Below are 21539 nucleotides of genomic sequence, written 5' to 3' on the forward strand. Positions count from 1 at the left end.
TTTCAGGGCTTGGGCCCTAATAAACGTAATGTGGACACAAAATAGCAAACGGACATTCAGAAACAATCCATTTCCACTCACTAAACATCTATATATTGTTCGTCAAAAACACCAAACGGACAACTTGACCTGCAGCGAGTGCTGAGCGTTTTTGGTGAGGTATGATCAACTCAAGTATGTCTTTGCCAGCTGCGCAATATGTGGATACATAAAACGTTATACCGCATGATTTTGCCAGCAACTGAGAGGATTTTCGTCAGCCGGTATAGCATATCTTCTCTTTCATTTATATCCATCTCCATGCTCCAAAGCCCTGATTACCTTGTTCTGCACTGCTCTGTGTCTGACTGTATACACTGCCGCACATTTTCTCTCTGACTCCGAGTCCTCACTGTTTTTTTCTGCCTTTTTCAAATGAACAACACAGCCGCACCGTGCTGTACTGGATAAACAAACCGCGTCAGTTCCGTCATCGTCATGTCTCGCGCCCCTCTACCAAAAATTCGAATCCACGGTTTTTGCATTCGAATGCCAATTTTTTTTGTAAATTCGACGAATATTCGAAATTCAATTTTTTTTTTTGACAGCCCTACTGCACACATACACAGATACACAGTCTCTCCAAGGTTGGAGTAGGTGAGCTCTGGTACTGACTAGAAAAAGTTTCCCAAAGCGTGTGCTTTCTCTCAGTGAGAAGTACAGACAATAGTACAGGCAATATTAATACAATTCTTTAGGGTTTTAGTAAAAGGAAATATAAAGTGAAATAACATAAAAATTAAATGAAAGGCCGAACCATATTTCATCTCTGGAAGCCGGGCTAAGTGAGCAAGCACTGTTACTGCACTCCTGTTGAGTTACAGGTGTGTGATGCCTCAAAAATCCAAACACACGACTGCTCGTGCATGTTCTGAAATCAAGCGTTTAGCGACACATCACACATCCCTAGGACAGACCCTCAGTCACCACAATACAAACTTTAGAATACAAACTTTTTTAAATAACTTATTTTTATTAAATCACCTTATTTTACTACATATTTTAGTAAGAGACATAATTTATGTTTTGTTAAGCCATATAAGTCTCACCAGGGAATCCCTTTAAGGTTATCTTTAAATCTGAAACCCTTTCCACAATAATCACATATGAATGGCTAGTCTCCAGTGTGAATTCTCATGTGGACTTTGAGATCTCCTTTATTTCTCCCTTATTTCTCATGTGCCTGTTAAGGTTTCCTTTATGTGTGAAACTCTTTCCACACTGAGGGCAAGTGTAAGGCTGCTCTCCAGTGTGACTTCTCATGTGGACTTTAATATGTCCTTTATCTCTAAAACTCTTTCCACACTGTTGGCAGGTGTAAGGCTTCTCTCCAGTGTGAACCATCATGTGACCGTCAAGGTTTCCTTTATGTGTGAAACTCTTTCCACACTGTTGGCAGGTGTAAGGCTGCTCTCCAGTGTGAACTCTCAAGTGGATTTCAAGACTTACTTTATGATTGAAACTCTTTCCACATTGAGTGCAGGTGTAAGGCTTCTCTCCAGTGTGAATTCTCATGTGGATGTTAAGGTTTCCATTATCGCTGTAACTCTTTCCACACTGTTGGCAGGTGAAAGGCTTCTCTCCAGTGTGAACTCTCATGTGACTTTTAAGGTTTCCTTTAAGGCTGAAACTCTTTCCACACTGTTGGCAGGTGTAAGGCTTCTCTCCAGTGTGAACCATCATGTGACCGTCAAGGTTTCCTTTATGTGTGAAACTCTTTCCACACTGTTGGCAGGTGTAAGGCTTCTCTCCAGTGTGAACTTTCAAGTGGATTTCAAGACTTACTTTATGATTGAAACTCTTTCCACATTGAGTGCAGGTGTAAGGCTTCTCTCCAGTGTGAATTCTCATGTGGATGTTAAGGTTTCCTTTATCGCTGTAACTCTTTCCACACTGTTGGCAGGTGAAAGGCTTCTCTCCAGTGTGAACTCTCATGTGACTTTTAAGGTTTCCTTTACTTCTGCAACTCATTCCACACTGTTGGCAAGTGAAATAACTTTTAATTCCTGTCTTTTGAGCTCTTTTTTGTGAGGAAGTCTTTTTAGCCTGTGTCGATCTTTCTCCAGTCATGAAATCATGATGTTTAAGTTCACGACTTGCCTCTTTCGATGCCATGAGATCTAGGGCAAAAACGTACATAAAACAATTTAGACATTTAAGCATCAATAGCAGGGTATAGGGTAATATGATATAAAACCTATCCTATCCTAGGGACCAGGGCTGGGCAGCTTTGGTCTTGAAGGGCCACTGTCTTGCAGAGTTAAGCACTGTCTGCCAATGAAGTCCACTCTGAAATGCCAACTGTCCTGTATTAGCTCCGACGTCCTGTATATTGGGCCTAAATGTCCTGTAAGTGACTTTCCTTGACCCATTTATTGAGTGCTACGCTGATCTAATAGATAATAGATCAGAATATTGGACAAGTCGAGCCACGAACGCTGTGCTAAGCTGAATTTAATTCCTATCAACCAGCTCACTTAGCACAGCGTTCGTGGCTCGACTCGTCGAGACTGTTTTCCAAGATGGCTCCTGTCTCCATACCGCTACTGTGTTAGTGTGAGGCCTTGTTAGTGGTTTTAAATATTGATTTAATTTGACTTATTCTGTGCCCCATATACTAGCGTTATAAGCTAATCTGTTTTTAGAGATAAAACTCTTTACATTCGATTTTACAGAGAACGATCTACTCGGTAACCATGAGTTAATTACCCCAGGTTCATTTTTCCCCGGAGTTGTCCTTTAATATGTAGCAAAACAAAATAGACATGTCATTTTAACATGTTTAACCCTCTCGAGTCGGCCGTCGCGCCGCCGTGATTGGCTTGCTTTTTTTCTTATCAGTGCCAAAGAGACTCAAATAACTCATTCAGGCAAGTGTTATACATCATTATAATCTGTTAAGTTTCTTTTTTTTTTTTTTGTACAGTCACAATAAAAACTAATTGTTGTGTTTTTTGCAAAATAAGGGAAACAAACATGATTCGCGATCTTTAGCCTCTCTCTCAATGATGTCTAATCTGATTCTCTTGCATGCTATTGGGGGATTTAACACAAGTCACAAGTTAAGACTCGGGACTACCGAGTTGTCTCAGAGAGTGATTCGTTCATTTTGTGTTGACCGCGCATGCGCATTACGCTGAATCTGTACTGGAAACAACAAAAATTATTAGTTCATCTTTCGAGTCTCGAGTTCGGGTTTGAGTCTTTCGTTCTTCCTGTCAGTCCCATAGAGTCTATGCTGTCAGTAACGGAAACAGAAAAGATTAGTTCTTACGAGTCTTTCGGGTTTGACGTTTGAGTCATTCGTTCTTTTGCCACATGACTTGTCACCGTATTGAACACTAGTTCACAACCTTTTTACTAACAAGCACGTAGTTATTTTTTTATTTTTTTTATTTTTTATATATATATAATTCTCAGTTAATATCAGACATATACAAATATGGGAAATATATTGACTATTCAAGTCTAACATCACAAATTCAAGTCAATTAGACTACTAACGAGAGAGACCACAAGAGGTGTGCTCAACGGGCATAGTTCAAATGACTCTGTAAAAAATCAGTTAGTCCTTCAACCAATCAGACCAACAATCCGTGGCTTCTCTATCCGTCATTATGTTAAATCCCCCAATAGCACACCAGGTGAATAAGCTGGTTTCTGATTGGTCTAGAGGTTAAATTCCCTGCCCGAGCCCGAACTTCACCCGAACCGACCGAGAATATCCTCGGGCCGGGCCCTTGATCGTGTGTTTTTTTTTTACATTACTTTATTAGCCTAATTGGGTGGGCAGAAAACTATGCCATAATCAGAAATAATATATTTTTTTAGCAAAGTAATACTACAACTAAGAAACAAATGTGTACAAAGTTGCACAAGTCAGGATTAGTCTAAAAATGTGTGTTAAACTCACAGCACACGCAGTGATGAAGCGCAGCATTCAGAAACGCTCGGAGACGCCAGTCATGAGCTGCTCGCGTTAACACTGCACATTGCTTAACTAGTCTATTTCTTTTCTTAACTAGAAGTTAAAGAAAAGTAGTCATTTCAAGCTTTCTATACACATATTTCTCATGTCTGTGAGGCAGCCTTCTGAGTTTTGTTTATTTATGAGACGCACTCCAGGGGCCCGTTCTTCGTACCTCGCTAAGTCAGTGAGCTGGATTTGATTGTTGACGATTTGGCATGATCTTGGATTATTTGGTTCTTCGACGCTCATCCTGGACTTCCTGTCATAGCAACATGTCCGTAAGCTTAAACCTGCTCGCGAGCAGTTTATTTCATGTAAACAGGATTAGATTGCATCTTGAGGTGATACTTAAAATCTGTCCCAGCCACTGCTACTTTATTACAAGAGTTCATCACTGAATAATGGCAATAATTTGAAATAATAATAATATACACATTTTTAATTGTATATGTATATGAGAATGTATATAATATTATAATGTTGTGTATAATACTATAGACACAGCCACTTGGAGATGCAGAGAATTTGATCTTGACCCTTAAGAAACTTTAATACTGTCACGTTACAAATCTGCTTCAAATTGAATTAAAAATTTAATTACAACATTGAAATAAAAATGTAAAGGGTGTACAAGTACTGTATAAAATCGTAAATATAAATAATTGGTAATCATGTTTAAAAAAAAAAAAAGTATCATTGATCAATAACTTTTATGTTGGTTTAGTCGTTTAGCTGTTTCCTTATAAAGGTCCAGATATTCGTGTTTTTTTTTGTGTGTAATTTGCCAAGTTTTTTTGCCAGGTGGCTTTTTTAATTATATGATGTCATTACGTTGCTGTCTTGACACCAGCCAATCGCTGCTTAGCTGATCGTGGTTTCGAGTATCGATGCATCTGCCCTCTTCAGGGGAAAAAAGAACGCTCAGTAATCTTAGATCATTTAATCCAGATGTTTTAATCCAATCCGCAAATTCGTTTGAAGAACCAAATTAGCCAGACATCAGTTATCACAATGAAAAGATCTGGGATCTGTCAAATCATCTCAGATGTATTAAGCGAGGTACGAAGAACGGACCCCAGCTCATGACTTCATCTCACCCGTATAATCTGCTATTACTCTATTTGCTTGTTATTTATTAAATCCAAGCAATTGGCTGACAAAACCTTGATTAAAATTAATATACAATTTATACAAAACAAAATTAATTTTAAAGAAGGGCTTCATACAAAACAAAACTTAATATTAAACAAAATCTAATAACCACCAAAATCATTTCTGACCCACTCGCATCTTTGCACTTTTCATAATCAGATGAAATTTAAAAATAACATTATAGTATTTAAACATAAATATTAAACAAAATACATTGTTTAATGGCTAAAACCAGTAGGCCTCAGGGCTCTCAAGTTTTCAACTGAGTTCAGTGACATTTTGGCGACGGCGGCAGGGGTTTGCGTGGGGACGGGGTTCTGATCTGAAAAATGACAATTCGTACAAATAAAAACATTTAATTCAGCATTTCTTAGTGTGTGTGTGTGTGTGTGTGTGTGTGTGTGTGTGTGTGTGTGTGAGTGAGATGTGAAAACATTTGGCCTAGGCTATTTCATTATATTTTATCCAGACAATGTATAGCAGGCTATTCATTGTTGCATGTGTCTATTTCAAAGATGTCAGAGAGGAGGCAAATTGCTAATTAATATTTCATAATTTGGAATATGTCGTTTTTTCTTTCCTTTTATTTTCTTCTGAATCAGAACTAAATCAGTTGTCAGAATTAGTGTTGTCACGATACTGGAATTTCTAACTTCGATACGATACCTAAAAAAGTATATCGATATTCGATACCATTTTCGATACCATGGGGAAAAAAAATCTAAATCTAAAAATAGATATTTTTAATATAATTTAGTATTTTGTCCGTCTATTGAAAGTCTAGGCAATTAAACATTTATTCAGAAGAGATCACTTTATATGATAAAGCTTTTAAGCTTTTTCTCATTTATAAACGTTGATACCATTACAATGATCTCACAAATATTTGCTAACTAATTTTGTTGCAATAGCTACAGCACAAGGAAGCTTGATTTCAAATTGAATTTAAAAAGACGAGTAAACAGTAATAAAATAAGAACAAATAAACAACTTACAAACAACAGCACAAATAAATTAGACTGTAGGTCTAACAGTATTCAGGTAAGAAACTGAATTTAAAAACAAAAAGTAATCAAATTTAAAATAACATTGGATAATTTGTATTGTAAAAAATGTAATACAGATTAATCCATTAGAGTTACACAAGTTAATCAGTCAAGAGCAGTCAATGATCGTTTGTCTTTTTGTAGTGTGAATAACAAATAACTGCTGTCCCTTTAAGTCCCGACGCACTCATGGATCCCAAACACTGTTCCTGCTACACATTCTTCCTGAACTGTTTACGACTGTGTTTATGTTAAAACTCACCAAGATGGGCATTGAGACATTTTTTGAGTGTATTTGACCATTAATAAGCTGGAAAAAGGGGCTCATTTTTGTGCTTGTATGTCAGAGGCGGCTTTATTAAGGTATGTGTGTGTGCACTTCAGATGCGAGCACGAAATCTGCGGGAATGAGTAGATGTGCAATCCCGCGTGAAATTCAGACCGGTCACACCAACACTAAGACGCTGTCCGTGTTCAGAGGGTTAACCGGACTGAAGGAGAGGAGGCGGGTGCGTGTCAACTCGCTGTCGGTCGGAGAGGAGAGGAGAGCGCAGCTGATATCGATACTGTAGAAAAGGAGTATCGTATCGTTTCAGATATTTCAGTATCGATACATTTTGAAATATCGATATTTTTGACAACACTAGTCAGAATTAGCTGCTGAAATTCCTATACTCTGGTCAAACTGTTGGCTAACCTACCAGCTGCCTGGACACATATATTCCCCAGCAAATATGAGATGACTTACTGTCAGGGCTCGACATTAAGCCTGTTCACGTGCTTGTCCTTTGGACAAGTAAATCTGTCACTCACTTGGCCGAGTAAAACATTTGCTTGTCCAGAAATGAAATATATATATACATTTTGTGTGTGTGTGTTGTAAAAAATAATTTATTCTGAAGCAATATAGTATGTAGCTTATTATAGGCCTAGACTACTTGTTTTGAGCAGGTGTTGTCAGCGAACAGGCTGTAAAACTGTTGGCTAAATTACAGACACTCATGAAAAACTGATGCTGATTATCTGGGAAACATTCTCTAACAGCAGTCAAATTGTCATTGTTTGTGTCAATTTGTTGTAACATTAAAACAGGAGATCATGACTTACTCTGTGCTCAAAGTGAAGCTCAGAGCTCCAGTGGTTTCCTCTGTGAGTGAGGATGATGGTGAACAATTCCAGGATGCTTTTTTTTCATTGGTTGTTGCGTTAAATCTTATCCAGATACATTAGTGCTATTTTCTGATTGGCTATTGTTTTTTTTTGATTGGCTGATAAGTGGCAGGGGAGACGCGCTATTCTGCCTGGTTCCATAGAGAGAGCGGCGCGGCAGATACATTTTGGGCACTGTGGCATATTAAATATATGATAGATAGTTTTTCTTCGTGAGAAATACAATGTGTGGCGGGAGTGCGTGACAAAAGGCCGAAATGAGTGACTGTCACGCTCAATGCGTGACACTTGAGAGCCCTGAGGCCTTTAGTAGGGTACAGTACAGATGCATGTCATGTCTGAGCAGGATTTGAGCGAGCGTTGTTTTACCAGTGAACGGTTCATGAGCGCCTGCATAGAGCGGATTATTGAGCTCGTCACACCCGTCCGGTTCACTCATTACAGGCTTGTTCTCAGAACGCCCACGTATTAAAAAATGGTCTGGTTTAGAACGGGCTCAGGCTCATAGTTACAGTTAATGTGTCGGCCCGGGCCGGGCTCGGGTAGGGCTTGATTTTTTGAGCCCGATCTAAGCTCTAGATTGGTCCCCACAAATTTGTAACAGAAGCAAGATAGAAATATGCACAGGTTTCCAGCCTGAGCTGCAGGGCGAAATCAAGTCGCCATTCAGGAGCGACTCGCAGAACAGTAGGGCTGGGCGATATGACGAAATATATCGTCTGGACGATAGAAAATGTTTATCGTTTTATGTAAGGCTCTATCGTTTACGCCACAATAAGGCGTTTACGGCAGAATTTTACGTCAAGATGCACCTCACGCCACGGCATGCCCATGCACGCTGCAATACATAAACAAACATGGAGGAAGACGGTAATAGACGCGGTTCAGACCAGGGTAATTCTCAACAAGATGACCAGCCAACCCAAACCGAGGAGCTTGTACCTAAAAGAGGGGCGACTTCTGTTGCATGGACGTGGTTTGGATATAAGAAGACCGACTTACACCAGACAACAGTTGTTTGTAAAGTTTGCCGGCTCCCAGTGCCAACAACGGATTCCATCACTCAGTGTTTCCCACACATAGACTAATCCGTGGCGGTGCGCCACATATTGCACGTCGTTATTCTTTTTTTTCTTTACCCTGTTTAAAACACGCAGCGCATTCAGCTGCACTTTCTTTCCCTGCTCTCCCTCACGCGCGTCTCTCGCTCTCAAACGCCAAACCTGCTTAGTGCGTTATAAAGCAAAGTCTAAGCTTTTACATTTTTAAAAGTTTTAATACGGAATTCAAACAATAAATAGCGTTTTGGCGCTAATGTGGCATAACAGTTAAAGCCAGAGGCGATGCTCTCATCTCCCGGCAGCGCGCACGGTCATGTGGTTCTCTATACTTATAGCGCTGGGTCAATACATTTGAATGGAGAGACGACAGTTTCACTATTCAGGTATTTGCAGCAGGTTTTGGTAAACAGTACAGCATAGTGTGCATTGATTATTACGTCAACCACATTTACAATATCATTTTATTATGGAGAGTGAAGGAGATGCAACATCTTGACATTAATGTTAACGTTTTTCTTGTATTCAGCCCTCAGGTATTCCTCACTTATTGGTTACACTTGTACTCATTGGTGGTCAAATGTGACCATACACCTTTACTATTTTTCAATTAAATAAATGTTCTATATTTTAGTTTAATTATTTTTATTAAATATTTTGAGGAGATCTTTTGGTACTAAATAGGCCTATTATTTGTGCAATAATTATGTCCCATTAATGACCATTTAATTAATTAAATAAATATAAATACTTCTAATATATTTTTTCTTATTTATATTACAATAAGTGTAGTAATTAATGTTAAAGGTCCCATAGCATGGCATTTTTCTATTATTTTATAGTGTTTTCTGAGGTGTACTTATATTATTAGTATGATTTTTACATCATAAAATGTCATAATTTAGAAATAAAAGGCATTTTTTCTATACTGCTGTTTGCCCTGTTGCTGAATGCCCTGCTTCAAGAGGCGTGTCTGCTGTGAGACTTCAGTAAAAACGCCCACTGTTGTGATTGGCTGACATCTTTGCATTTTAAATGAGCGGAGGGGGCGTGGTTTAACGAGGCACGAGCAGGCACGAGTCTGCCAGAGAGACGGATGGACCTGTGTTCACTTCTCATCAGTTCTCTCAGCATGTCTCAGTTCAGGGTGAACTGTTGTAGTTACTAGCATATACTTCAGGTTATTAGTTTATTTCTAGTCGGAGGGGCTGTCACTCATGTCAGAAAGTTAGTAACTTTAGTAAATTATGGATCAGCGCTGACTCGATACGCGAACCGTTTAGAACGATTCAGTCCGATTTGGTGAACTGGTTCGGTTCACTAAAAAGAACCGATTCAAAAGAATGATTCGTTCGCGAACCGGACATCACGGAGACGAAGCGATTGCTAACAAAGTTATTTATAGTAACTACTGAGTTGTGAGAGCGCTGTCTGTCAGCGCGAGTTTATTGTGTTTGTATCTGAGAGTTCTGAATAAACACGAGTCCCAGTCACACCGAGTCCGTCTTCATCATTATTCTACCAACTTCTACCAACACATGCAATGTACCATTACAGCGAGATGAACGAGTTAGTAAGTGTTGAGTATAGCATTATTTCTAGATATGTTCCAATCATATGAATAGCGTCATTGACGCGCATTGAGTAACGTTACACAGCGCAAACAAAGACACAACAGCTGTAATCGAATGTAATCCAGTTTATTGTGGGGAAAGCTGGCTAGCCTAGCCGGATACCCTCACGCTTACCCTCCTTCTGCTTAATCTCACGCCGCGTTTGGTGCCTCCGCTGTGGGCCAGATGCAGTACTGGGGGTCGGGGATGTTGGAGGCCGAGCTTCGGCGTGTGTGAAGTTTATCTCTAAAGATGTGACTGCTGATGTTAAACAGAAAAGACTGTATGCACATTTTAGGACGTACAAAAACACTGACTCACAAGATAGAAAACACGAAAACACCGTTCTGTCGGGAGAGAGAGAAGCCGCTGCGTGTCCACAAATAATAAATAATAAGCTACACATAAGAAATCAATGATCACAGATCAGAAGGAACTGAAGAAAGACTTCTGTTTTCATTTGTACATCCAAACACGGAGAAACTGCCAGCATTCACAAGTAACGTTAATGATCTCGAGCATTTGCATGGGCGTGCCAGATTCTCTGGGCGGAGGAAAGGGAGGAAACCGTTCCTGCTTGGACGTCAAACCAGGAGACTTCAGGATTGGCTCGTCTGGCCTGTCATTTTCTCAAAGGCAGAGAGAGACAGCCAGAACTCGGTTTTACACCGATCAACATTTCTATCCACTTGGGGACAATATTCAGGCTAGGGGAGCACATATTAATGTTGAAATACCTCATAAAATGAAAATTTCATGCCATGGGACCTTTAACATGGAGAAATCCAATGCAAATTAGAGTCATTATGTGTCTGAAAAAATAATTAATTTCATTTGTAATGCCATGGTTTACCCACTATAGGTGCCTGTATGGCTCTTTAATCAATATACATGTGTCTAGTCTAGTTGCTCAAAAAAAAGTATTGCAGATCATAACTGCTTACTTTTTTTTCAGGTTTTGCATTTGAATACATTTAGACATGATCAAACACTAGATTTCTTTAAATGTGAAATTTTAAAACAATAACTGGCATCCTAATATTTTTAATGATACTTATACAAGCACACACAAGTGAATATTAATGAATGTGAGCAAATATCATTTTAAATAGTTTGAAATAGTGCTAAAAAGGCAAACTTATTTTTCCTTATATGTACAGTAGGCTATATACATATGAATTGATACTGAATCAAGATCGAAATAAATCGATATTTGTGCCAATCACCAACCCCAAATTCCCCGCCCACCACCACAAATTAGTTTCTAATCTGTGGGAAACACTGAACACTACTAATTTATTTTATCACCTGCGCAAGAACCACGAAAAAGAATACAGAGAGAGTCAACGAGCAAAAACTGCAAAAGCAGCGTCGAGTGGTGGCATAATCGCTCAAAACAAACTCCAGACACAAACGCTGCAACAGGCTTTTATGCTCTATAAGAATACTACTTGGAAACATCTTTACACCTACATGATGCTGCAAGAGAAGTCTGGGTGGTGTTTCTGTTAAAAGTTGGCTGCTGCTATAAGTTGAAATATTTTAGTGGCAGGTGTTAACTTTACCAACAGTCTTGCTTGAAAAAAAGGTTCTAAATAAAATAAAAATTGAGTCCATACTACCTTTATTTGTTTTGTATATCATTTCAAACTGCATTTCCACATTGCAATTTTGTATAGACTATTCATAAACTGAATTAACAGAAAAATTGCTATATCGTTATGTATATCGTTATCGGGATATCAAATGAGCTATATCGGGATATGAAATTTTGGCCATATCGCCCAGCCCTACAGAACAGCACTCGTCATTCCTAAAACTTTGCGGAATATGTGGATGTTGGTCCTCTAAAGAAACATGACAAAACTTTTCTTCAAATTGTGAATGTAGTTTAGACTACAGAAAGCGAGCAGTGCAGCCGTTATAGTGCGATCGACAGAAAATCCCTCTATAAACAATGACTCTAACGGCACAACACATCTCTTATTTACATCGAGTATAAGCTTTGTTTGTTATAATGAGAGGATCTGCGAGCGTGTAGACTTGAAGAATGACAAGTTTACTCCAACCAGCAGGACTGAGGACATTCACAAGACATTCTTCACAAATATCAAATGACTGAGTTCAGCTTTGAGAATGAAACTAACCTGTTTGTTCCTCAGTTTCTTCATGTTTTACTCTCAATGTTTCTTCAATCTTCACGTCTTCTCTCTCCTCTTTCTCTGTTTGTTCCTCAGTTTCTTCATGTTTCACTCTCAATGTTTCTTCAATCTTCACGTCTTCTCTCTCCTCTTTCTCTGTTTGTTCCTCAGTTTCTTCATGTTTCAAACTGAATACATTTTCAATCTTTATGTCTTCACTCTCCTCTTTTATAAAGGCCATCTTTATACTAGTGTGTCACATGGATCTCAGTCACTTTGATTTGATTTTGATTTGATTTTGATTTGACTTCTCCAGGAGTTTTTCTGTGTGTTTGCCCTGTTTAAGATGAGAATAATTAACAGAAGAAAAATAAATCCACATTAAATCTGAGTGTCTCAATCAGCATCAGCACAGTCTCAGTAACACTCAAAACTAGCACTACAAACTAATAAAATAACTTATAATTATTATTAATATAATTTATTTAATGATTGTAGAAATCAACATAGAAATAATAGATCGCTTTGAATCACAATCATTTTCCAAAGCAATTGATTCAACAGACTCAGAGTTTCATAAAGCTCAGTTTCTCTCATCTCGCCAGAGACTGAACTCATGTTTATATGATGAACTGATTCACGATAGAGAGAGAAATGAGAAGCTGCTTCTGTTACTCATGAGTTTTCATTCTGTTATTTTACTCACACGACGTTAATAAATGTTAGATAAAGCAATGCAATGTTACATCGTTTAATAAGTTATTCAATCTGCGTCGCCTGTAAAACTTTGAAGATGGTTTCTATAGATGTAAACGCTTAAAACACAAACCTTTCTCCAGCCGAATCACAACACATGCAGGAGCGCGGCGCGGACTTATGATGTCACACCACCACAACAAAATAAAAGTCCCGTTCACACACTCCAGTCTACATTCACAGAAGTGCACACATACAAATAATACAAGAGATGACAGAAATTCAGAGTTGAATGCATTGGTGTTATACATATTTAAATACATGTTGTTCAATGATATGCTGAAAATATTAGGAAACTAAAGACTGAGAGACTTTGTCTGTTTTGTTTAGGGGAATAAATTATTTGTAGAATATATAAGTACATATAAAATATACCTTAATGTACATAGTTTAAAAGTACCTAAAAATAACTGTCCTAATTATGATTGATTTTAAGATGTAGACTATAAGATTCTACATCATATATAGATATATAGACCTACATCTAGATATTCTCAATGATAAATATATTATAAATAAGCTACACTGTGTGATATTTCCCCCTGTCTAGTGGTGAAATTGTATATGACCATCCAGTGAATTTTAGTTTCTGTTCCTCTCAATTCTGATTTCGTTTTAACTCCTACGGTGGCCGATTTAGTCCAAGATTAACATGGCTTCCAGTTCGACCTCGTCCACATTCGACACGGTGCCATCGAGTGTCAAAACGCGAAAGGCAAAGCTTGAATTTACGGGTATGTCCCTCTTTGGCTAATGTACTTTCAAGATGGAGGGACAACATGGCGACCCGCATTCGAACCCCTCACCACAGAATTGACATTTTTGGGTGAACTAACCCTTTGATGTCTGCATTGCTCAAATGTATAGTCTTTATGATCGCTGTAAAGAAAACCTGATCTTCAGTAAGTCCCGCTAGGTTTACTAACTTTAATATCAGTGAACAACAATATAATGTTACCTACTGTAGTTAAATTAATTTGTTTATAGAACCACGTTTTTTGTACCATATTTTACATTTATAAATAGCATCAGCTCCAGTATATTGTCTGTCATACATTAACTTTTCAAAACAGAAGAGTGGAGACTAGAGACTGTGGAATATTTATGTTAATGATAAGTTGTAAAATGACTACCGGTTTCTGTTTGCCCTAACACAACATTATATTTGGATATAACCAGTTGTGAAACATCAGGCTGGTCCTAAGGGTCCTAAAATAAAAATGTGGAAAAACATGTACTCTACTGTGTGATCAGTCTAGGTTGTTCCCTCATGTAATGTCACATATTTCAGGAGAAGTGGATGATCTTGTGTTGTAAATCCAGCAGGCGCTGACTCCCTGTTAGCATTGTAAACTTGTAATGGCAACGCCCAACCCACAGCCCGTGATAACTTACCAGCTAACTAACATATCATTTTGTTTTAAGTATTTAAACCATAAGGAGTTCACGTGCATATATTTATTTTAGTTGTAAATATTTTGTATAAAAATAATTAAAAATTAAAACATTTGAACAGTTATGTATTGCAAGCATTTATTTCCTGCTGACAAGTTATGTCACTGTTGACGTCACTGTAACCTCACACTCGCGTCGGTAATAACTTGAGACACCATTTTAATCAAATTTACCAGTTTTTAGCTACTTCAGAGAAAACAACAGACAATTTATTTAAAAGAAGAAAACTGACAAATGAGGAAACTGAGGACATTGTTTTAATTCTGTTGAGAATATTTTCTTTATTCTCCTTCTCCCCAGAATGAATTCTCATGTGGACTGTAAGGTTTCCATCTTGACTGAAGTGCGGGTGAAAGGCTATTTCCATTGTGAATGTTCATGTGTTTTTTAAGGGTTCCTTTCTGAGTGAAAGTTGTTCCACGCTGTTGGCAGGTGTAAGGCTACTCTCCAGTGTGAGTTCTCATGTACTTCAGCGCTGGGAAGATTTATGTAGTAGAAATGTGAAATTATTTTGGAAATGTTCAGTCTTCTAGACTGAGAAAATCCAGAAAATGTGTTTTTGGCACACAACAACTCCCAGTATGCACTTGCTTCGCTGCCCTACGAGGTCACTCCTAAGGCTCCTAAGGTCACTTAGCCACGCCTACAGGTTCTAACTCTAGTTGACTAGAAACTAAAATGACGGCGTTATATCATGAGTCTCTGTGTACAGCGCAGGACCAATAATTCAAATCTAATAGCTTATATTATAAACAGATTTCCTCAAATAAAAGTTAGTCCACATAAGTCATCACGTTAGGGTATTGTTGTTCATTACCACAGCAACTACTTGTGTCCAGGTATGAATGCGTTTCTCACGCAACGGGAGGAGAGATGACAGAGCCGTGCGCCTCGCAAAGAAATCACCCATTCCCGGTTACGGCCTCGATCCTCGAAAGGCCTCGTCAGGCACTACGATCGACCCAAATTACAGACGGTTTCATGGTTAATATAGCCGGTTAAAGTTTAATCTTCGACCGGCTGTAACTCGGGACCCCCGTGGACTTCTGGGGCGTGGGTGTTCAAACAGTCTGCGCAAAGTGCGCTATTCTGAACAGCTTCCCCCCCAAAACCAGTTTGACGGTAACTTCGCCCTGCAGCGGATTCTTACGATTTTATTGGTCACGTCAATCACAGTACTGACCAAACACTGATTCCTAAACCACCTGTCACTGGTACCTTAACCAATGAAATAAGCTGCAGGACGGGGTTTCTGGTGAAGAGGTTCGCTTGCGCACTGAGGTTCTGTGGGACGACGGTATAAGTGAGCGGTAATATTTCAACTAAGTTCAGCACAAGCCGAGTGAGCAAGAGGATACGGTGATGATCAGGTTAGTAAAGTCAATGTTATTTACATAGGTTTTCCTACCTTTTCAGTGAAATTTGTTAAAGTTGAGGTACTGCGAATGTTTCCTTAGCAGAAACACGTTAGCTTACAATAGAGGGTATGCATCGTCGTTAGTCGGGACTCAGTGGGACTGCTGCATGAATGGATTTTGATTTGGGAAACGCAAGTTAAAAAAAAAACAGTTCTCAGTTTAAACTAAAGGTTTTGGACTCTATATAGTGTTCCTTACAACTTAACCAGATCCAGCGATCCATGGATATTGACATGCAGCCAGGAATCATGTTTTCCTGACGAGCCTGATTTCGATACATAAATATTGTCATGAATGGAAAATAAAAGTTTTATTCAAATTCTGAATATATCATAGCCCTATTAATATTTTGTTATATCGCCTAGATAGTGTGCAAAGAGCATTCCCTTTATAAAATTCCCTTTATCAAGTTCTGTTATATTAATCAATCAATTTCTTACATGTCTACACTTGGAGTATAGACCTTATTCAGAGCAGCGCCATGACAGGTTTGAACATCTGGAAAATTTCCAGGTTTGAAAGTGAGGCTATGAGGGTAAGACTTACCATTTCAGTGGCATCCGCTGTAAAAGGCTGTATAAAGCTCCTAAATCACTTATCATTTTCCACAGCTTTTTTTGTCTACTGAAACATTTTTGAAAGATATTTTTGCAGTGTTTCATAAGCAGAACAATCCAAAAATACATTAAATAACAGTACAACCCACTGAAGAGATGTATTTCTATCCCCACAGCCTCACTTTCATACTAATTTCTTTCATAAAGAAGGCGCTGCTGTGAATAAGGTCTATTAGGTCTATTAAGTCTATTAGTGCATGTACAGACCTCGTCGCTGGACAAAAACTCAGGTGGTGAGTGGATTCTAACTTCAACACCTGTAATAGTAGTAATAGTAGTATACATAGTATTAAGGACTGTAATGTTATTAAACTTTAAATGAATGGTAGCTGTGCACATACTTGGAGACAATGTCCAACAAAGATCTTGACATTGTCCTCGTCACTGTCAGCTGCAGGATCTGACTGTAACAACAATATAAAGAGAATTATTCAACTGATGCATAGTATTAAGGACTATAATGTTATTAAACTTTTAATGAACAGTTGCAGTGCACATACTTGGAGACAATGTCCAACAAAGATCTTGACATTGTCCTCGTCACTGTCAGCTGCAGGATCTGACTGTAACAACAATATAAAGAGAATTATTCAACTGATGCATAGTATTAAGGACTATAATGTTATTAAACTTTTAATGAACAGTTGCAGTGCACATACTTGGAGACAATGTCCAACAAAGATCTTGACATTGTCCTCGTCACTGTCAGCTGCAGGATCTGACTGTAACAACAATATAAAGAGAATTATTCAACTGATGCATAGTATTAAGGACTGTAATGTTATTAAACTTTTAATGAACAGTTGCAGTGCACATACTTGGAGACAATGTCCAACAAAGATCTTGACATTGTCCTCGTCACTGTCAGCTGCAGGATCTGACTGTATCAACAATATAAAGATAATTATTCAACTGATGCATAGTATTAAGGACTGTAATGTTATTAAACTTTTAATGAACGGTTGCTGTGCACATACTTGGAGACAATGTCCATCAAAGATCCCGACATTGTCCTCGTCACTGTCAGCTGCAGGATCTGACTGTATCAACAATATAAAGAGAATTATTCAACTGATGCTTAGTATTAAGGACTGTAATGTTATTAAACTTTTAATGAACAGTTGCAGTGCACATACTTGGAGACAATGTCCATCAAAGATCTTGACATTGTCCTCTTCACTGTCAGCTGCAGGATCTGACTGTAACAACAATATGAAGAGAATTACCCTCTTCAACTGATGCATAGTATTAAGGACTACAGCATTGCTGTAGCAAACCCAAACATTCCAACGTTGCTGTAGCAACCCCCTAAAACATTCCAGCATTGCTTTAGCAAACCCAAACATTCCAGCATTACCATAGCAACCCCCAAAACATTCCAGCATTGCTTTAGCAAACCCAAACATTCCAGCATTACCATAGCAACCCCCTAAAACATTCCAGCATTGCTTTAGCAAACCCAAACATTCCAGCATTACCATAGCAACCCCCAAAACATTCAAGCATTGCTTTAGCAAACCCAAACATTCCAGCATTACCATAGCAACCCCCAAAACATTCAAGCATTGCCCTAGCAAATACCAAGAACATTCAAATTCAAATGCATTGCATTCAAAATGTTCAGCGTGAAACTAGACGCGGTAGACGCGATTTTGACGCTCTATTCGCGTTTGGTGTGAACGCAGCATTATACCAAAATTGAAATAATAAGCCCCAGGCTGAAGTAAAAATGCAAATTGACACATGAACAGTAGAGGGCGCAGCTCTCCTGTGCTGCCATTCTGGATAATGGTAGAATAGGATGCAGGAGAAAAACGTTTTACCAATAAAAACAAAAAATCTAGTAATTTTCATCATCAAAGGTCAGCAGCAAGACATTGGTAAATTAAATATAAAGGTAGATTAAATGCATAAAAATAGTTGTTTTATTTAACATTTAATTATTGGAGGTTTGCATAGTATTCTGATTTTGCATTTGACTGATTTTATTCATTTTGAGGAGAAAAGAATCTTTATTGTGCAAGTGAGATAAATAAATGCTCACATTTAGTCTAGAACTACAATAACCCTCATGATCCATCATGTTTACACACAACGCCTCTGCACTTATTCTTCTCAACATGGGGGCAGGAGAGCTGTCAGTCAAATTAATGTGAAAAAGTAACTCGTATATTTTGTTGTAAATTTGAAAAGTAATGCGTAGTTACTTGGAAAAGTAATATTATTACGTAACTCAAGTTACTTTTGATGTGTTACCCCCAACACTGCCCCTCTGGCTCCACCACTGTTCAGTGTTGAAGATCCGTCTCCTCCAGACTGGATTACTGTAACGCACTTCTTATCGGGATCCCTAACAAAAGCTTGCAGAGACTGCAGTATGTTCAGAATAGTGCTGCAAGGATCCTGTTTGAAGAGTTTGAAAATACGATCACATCACACCCATTCTCCATTCACTTCACTGGCTTCCTGTTTCCACCAGGATTGAATATAAGGTCTCCCTTCTAACCCACCAGTGCATCTATGGATGTAGTAAAGAAAATCGACTGCTTTTAAATTCTGTCATCATTTACTCACTCTCATGTCATTCCAAACCTGTTTGACTTTATTTCTTCCGTGAAACACAAAAGATATTTTGAAGGATGTTGGCAAGCAAACTATAGGCTACCATTGAATAATGTATGGATAAAATAAAAAAACTGACTATTTAAAAAGCTTTGTCCTTAATTCATGAGATCCAGGCTTTCCAATTGACCTTGTCGTGTATTTACCTGCTCGCGGCTGTTTTCAGCTGATTCACCACAGAACCTGTAATGTTCCCAAATCACACGACTGTGTTGAATGTAGATTGTTTCAAAGCAGCTTCAAAGTGCTAACAGGAAAATTATGCAACAGAATTTGATTCGGCTGTACAGCCGCTCTGGAGAAAACACTAGCCGCGTTTCAATTACCCTTCAAATTAAGCAAATAGAAGTTGCGAATTGAAAATACGGCCAATGGAAACGCGTCAATTTCGTGAAAACTCCCATATATCACAAAAAAGTTTTTATGCTCACATGAGGTGGTTTTTCAGGCAATTCGAAAAAAGGCAATTTTAGTTTTTTTGCATTTACAGGTCACCTGCTACGGTGACGCATTGCTGCCACATAAGGCCTACATATTTTTTTCCTCTCAATTATGTCATATTACTGAGATGTCAGTAATATAGTTGAATATTTAGTGTCCCCAACTGAGCAAGCCAAAGGCGACCGTGGCAAGGAACCAAAACTCCATCAATGACAGAATGGAGAAAAAAACCTCGGGAGAAACCAGGCTCAGTCAGGGTGCCAGTTCTCCTCTGGCCAATTAATATGATTATTATTCTGGAAACTTTACAGGTCAGAGGTCATATTAGATCAGAATATTTGTCCAGTTTGATTGAAAATCGGAGTCATCACGCCGGAGACGTGGTTGTTGAGGATATTGTGTCAATGTGCCGTCACAGAGAGTCTTTGTCTCATATTTATATCATGATATAGTTAATCAATATCACATGATTGACGAGCGCAATATCTGTGTCTGAGCGGGATAAGACCTTTTGCGACCTGCTGTGTGACTAAATTTAGCTAGAGGTCGCAGTGATGCCACCACCACATTGCTCAAATAATAAGCACTGCTATTTCTGTTGCACAACACGGACGTGAAATGAAACAACACTTCTTGTTTAAGCTGCGCAGCTCAGATCATTTATCAGCTCGGACATTAATAGGCAGCCGAGCGCGACCTCAGAACAGGTTTAAACGCGGACTGGTCTCGATCTGGGATATCCAGTGAGAAGCTTTCAAATTCAGTGCATAATTCTCCGTTATAGACCATAGATATAAACCAAGAACTAGCGGCGATGAAAGCTGACTATGCCATGTTGATTCAACATGCTCAATCGGCCAAAAAACACCAGACGAGGTTCGATTAGAGCAGATGATGCGGATCAAGTCAAGTCAAGTCAACTTTATTTATATAGCGCTTTTAACAATGCAGATTGTTTCAAAGCAGCTTTACAGTGTTAAACAGGAAAATAATGCAACAGAATTTGATTCGGCCGTTCCGGAGAAAACGGTGATGTCATCAGCTTATTTAAATTATCATACAGTGACAGTGTTGGCTTTAGATCAGTAACTTAGTTTATATGGTTACTTTAGTTTAATAATTAGATTTATTTGGATATTTAGTTGAAAAATTTTGAAAAATGTAGTGTCCCCAACTGAGCACGCCAGAGGCGACAGTGGCAAGGAACCAAAACCCCATCAGGGGCATAATGGAGGGAAAAAACCTCGGGAGAAACCAGGCTCAGTCGGGGTGCCAGTTCTCCTCTGGCCAATTAACAAGCAGCGTATAATTATTATTCTGGCAACTTTACAAGTCAGAGGTCATAATAGATCAGAATATTTGTCCAGTTTGAGTCATCACGCCGGAGACGTGTTTGTTGAGGATATTGTGTCAATGTGCCGTCACAGAGAGTCTTTGTCTCATATTTATATCATGATATAGTTAATCAATATCACGTGATTGACGAGCGCAATATCTGTGTCTGAGCGGGATAAGACCTTTTGCGACCTGCTGTGTGACTAAACTTAGCTGGAATATTCGAAAGATCGGAGGCAACACGCTGGAGACAGGTTTATTGAGGATGACATATCGATTTAACAATTATTAAATAGGAATATTCGAACAATCGGCGTAATCATGCCGGAGACGGGTTTATTGAGGATGCCGTGCCGATGATGCAATTTCAGGGGGAGTCTGATTGACACGGTCTCTACAGACACTTCAGGGTCATGTGTTGGTCATGTCTAGCCGCAGGTCCACCATCTGATCTGGATCCGGCTGACTGCAGTAAACCTCGGGATAAAACAGAGAGACTAACATCAACGTAGATGCCATTCTTCTGATGATGTAACGAGTACATCAGGTGCTATGGGAAGGTTATGGGGGTGTAATTCCCGGTTCCGGCTGACCTAGTTAATGCAGCCTAACAATCATTTCATTGAAAAAGTGTTTTATGTGTATGCCACAGTAAAGAGATGTGTTTTTAGTCTAGATTTAAACTGACAGAGTGTGTCTGCTTCCC

The 21539-nt window shown here is 38.7% G+C and overlaps 1 protein-coding gene across 1 annotated transcript; it reads right to left on the reverse strand.

The window, feature by feature from the left end:
* Window positions 1-998: 998 nt before the first annotated feature.
* LOC307122578 (uncharacterized protein) lies at window positions 999-13044 on the reverse strand. The gene is made up of 3 exons (XM_079810655.1): window positions 13019-13044; window positions 12196-12526; window positions 999-2159 (listed from the first exon to the last, which is right to left on the reverse strand). The coding sequence occupies exons 2-3, from the start codon at window positions 12428-12430 to the stop codon at window positions 1174-1176; spliced, it is 1221 nt and encodes a 406-aa protein (XP_079666781.1). The 5' UTR covers window positions 12431-12526; window positions 13019-13044; the 3' UTR covers window positions 999-1173.
* Between the last annotated feature and the right edge of the window lie 8495 nt (window positions 13045-21539).

Source organism: Gobio gobio (assembly GCF_949357685.1).
Source record: "Gobio gobio genome assembly, chromosome: 1".
Taxonomy (NCBI): Eukaryota; Metazoa; Chordata; class Actinopteri; order Cypriniformes; family Gobionidae; genus Gobio; species Gobio gobio.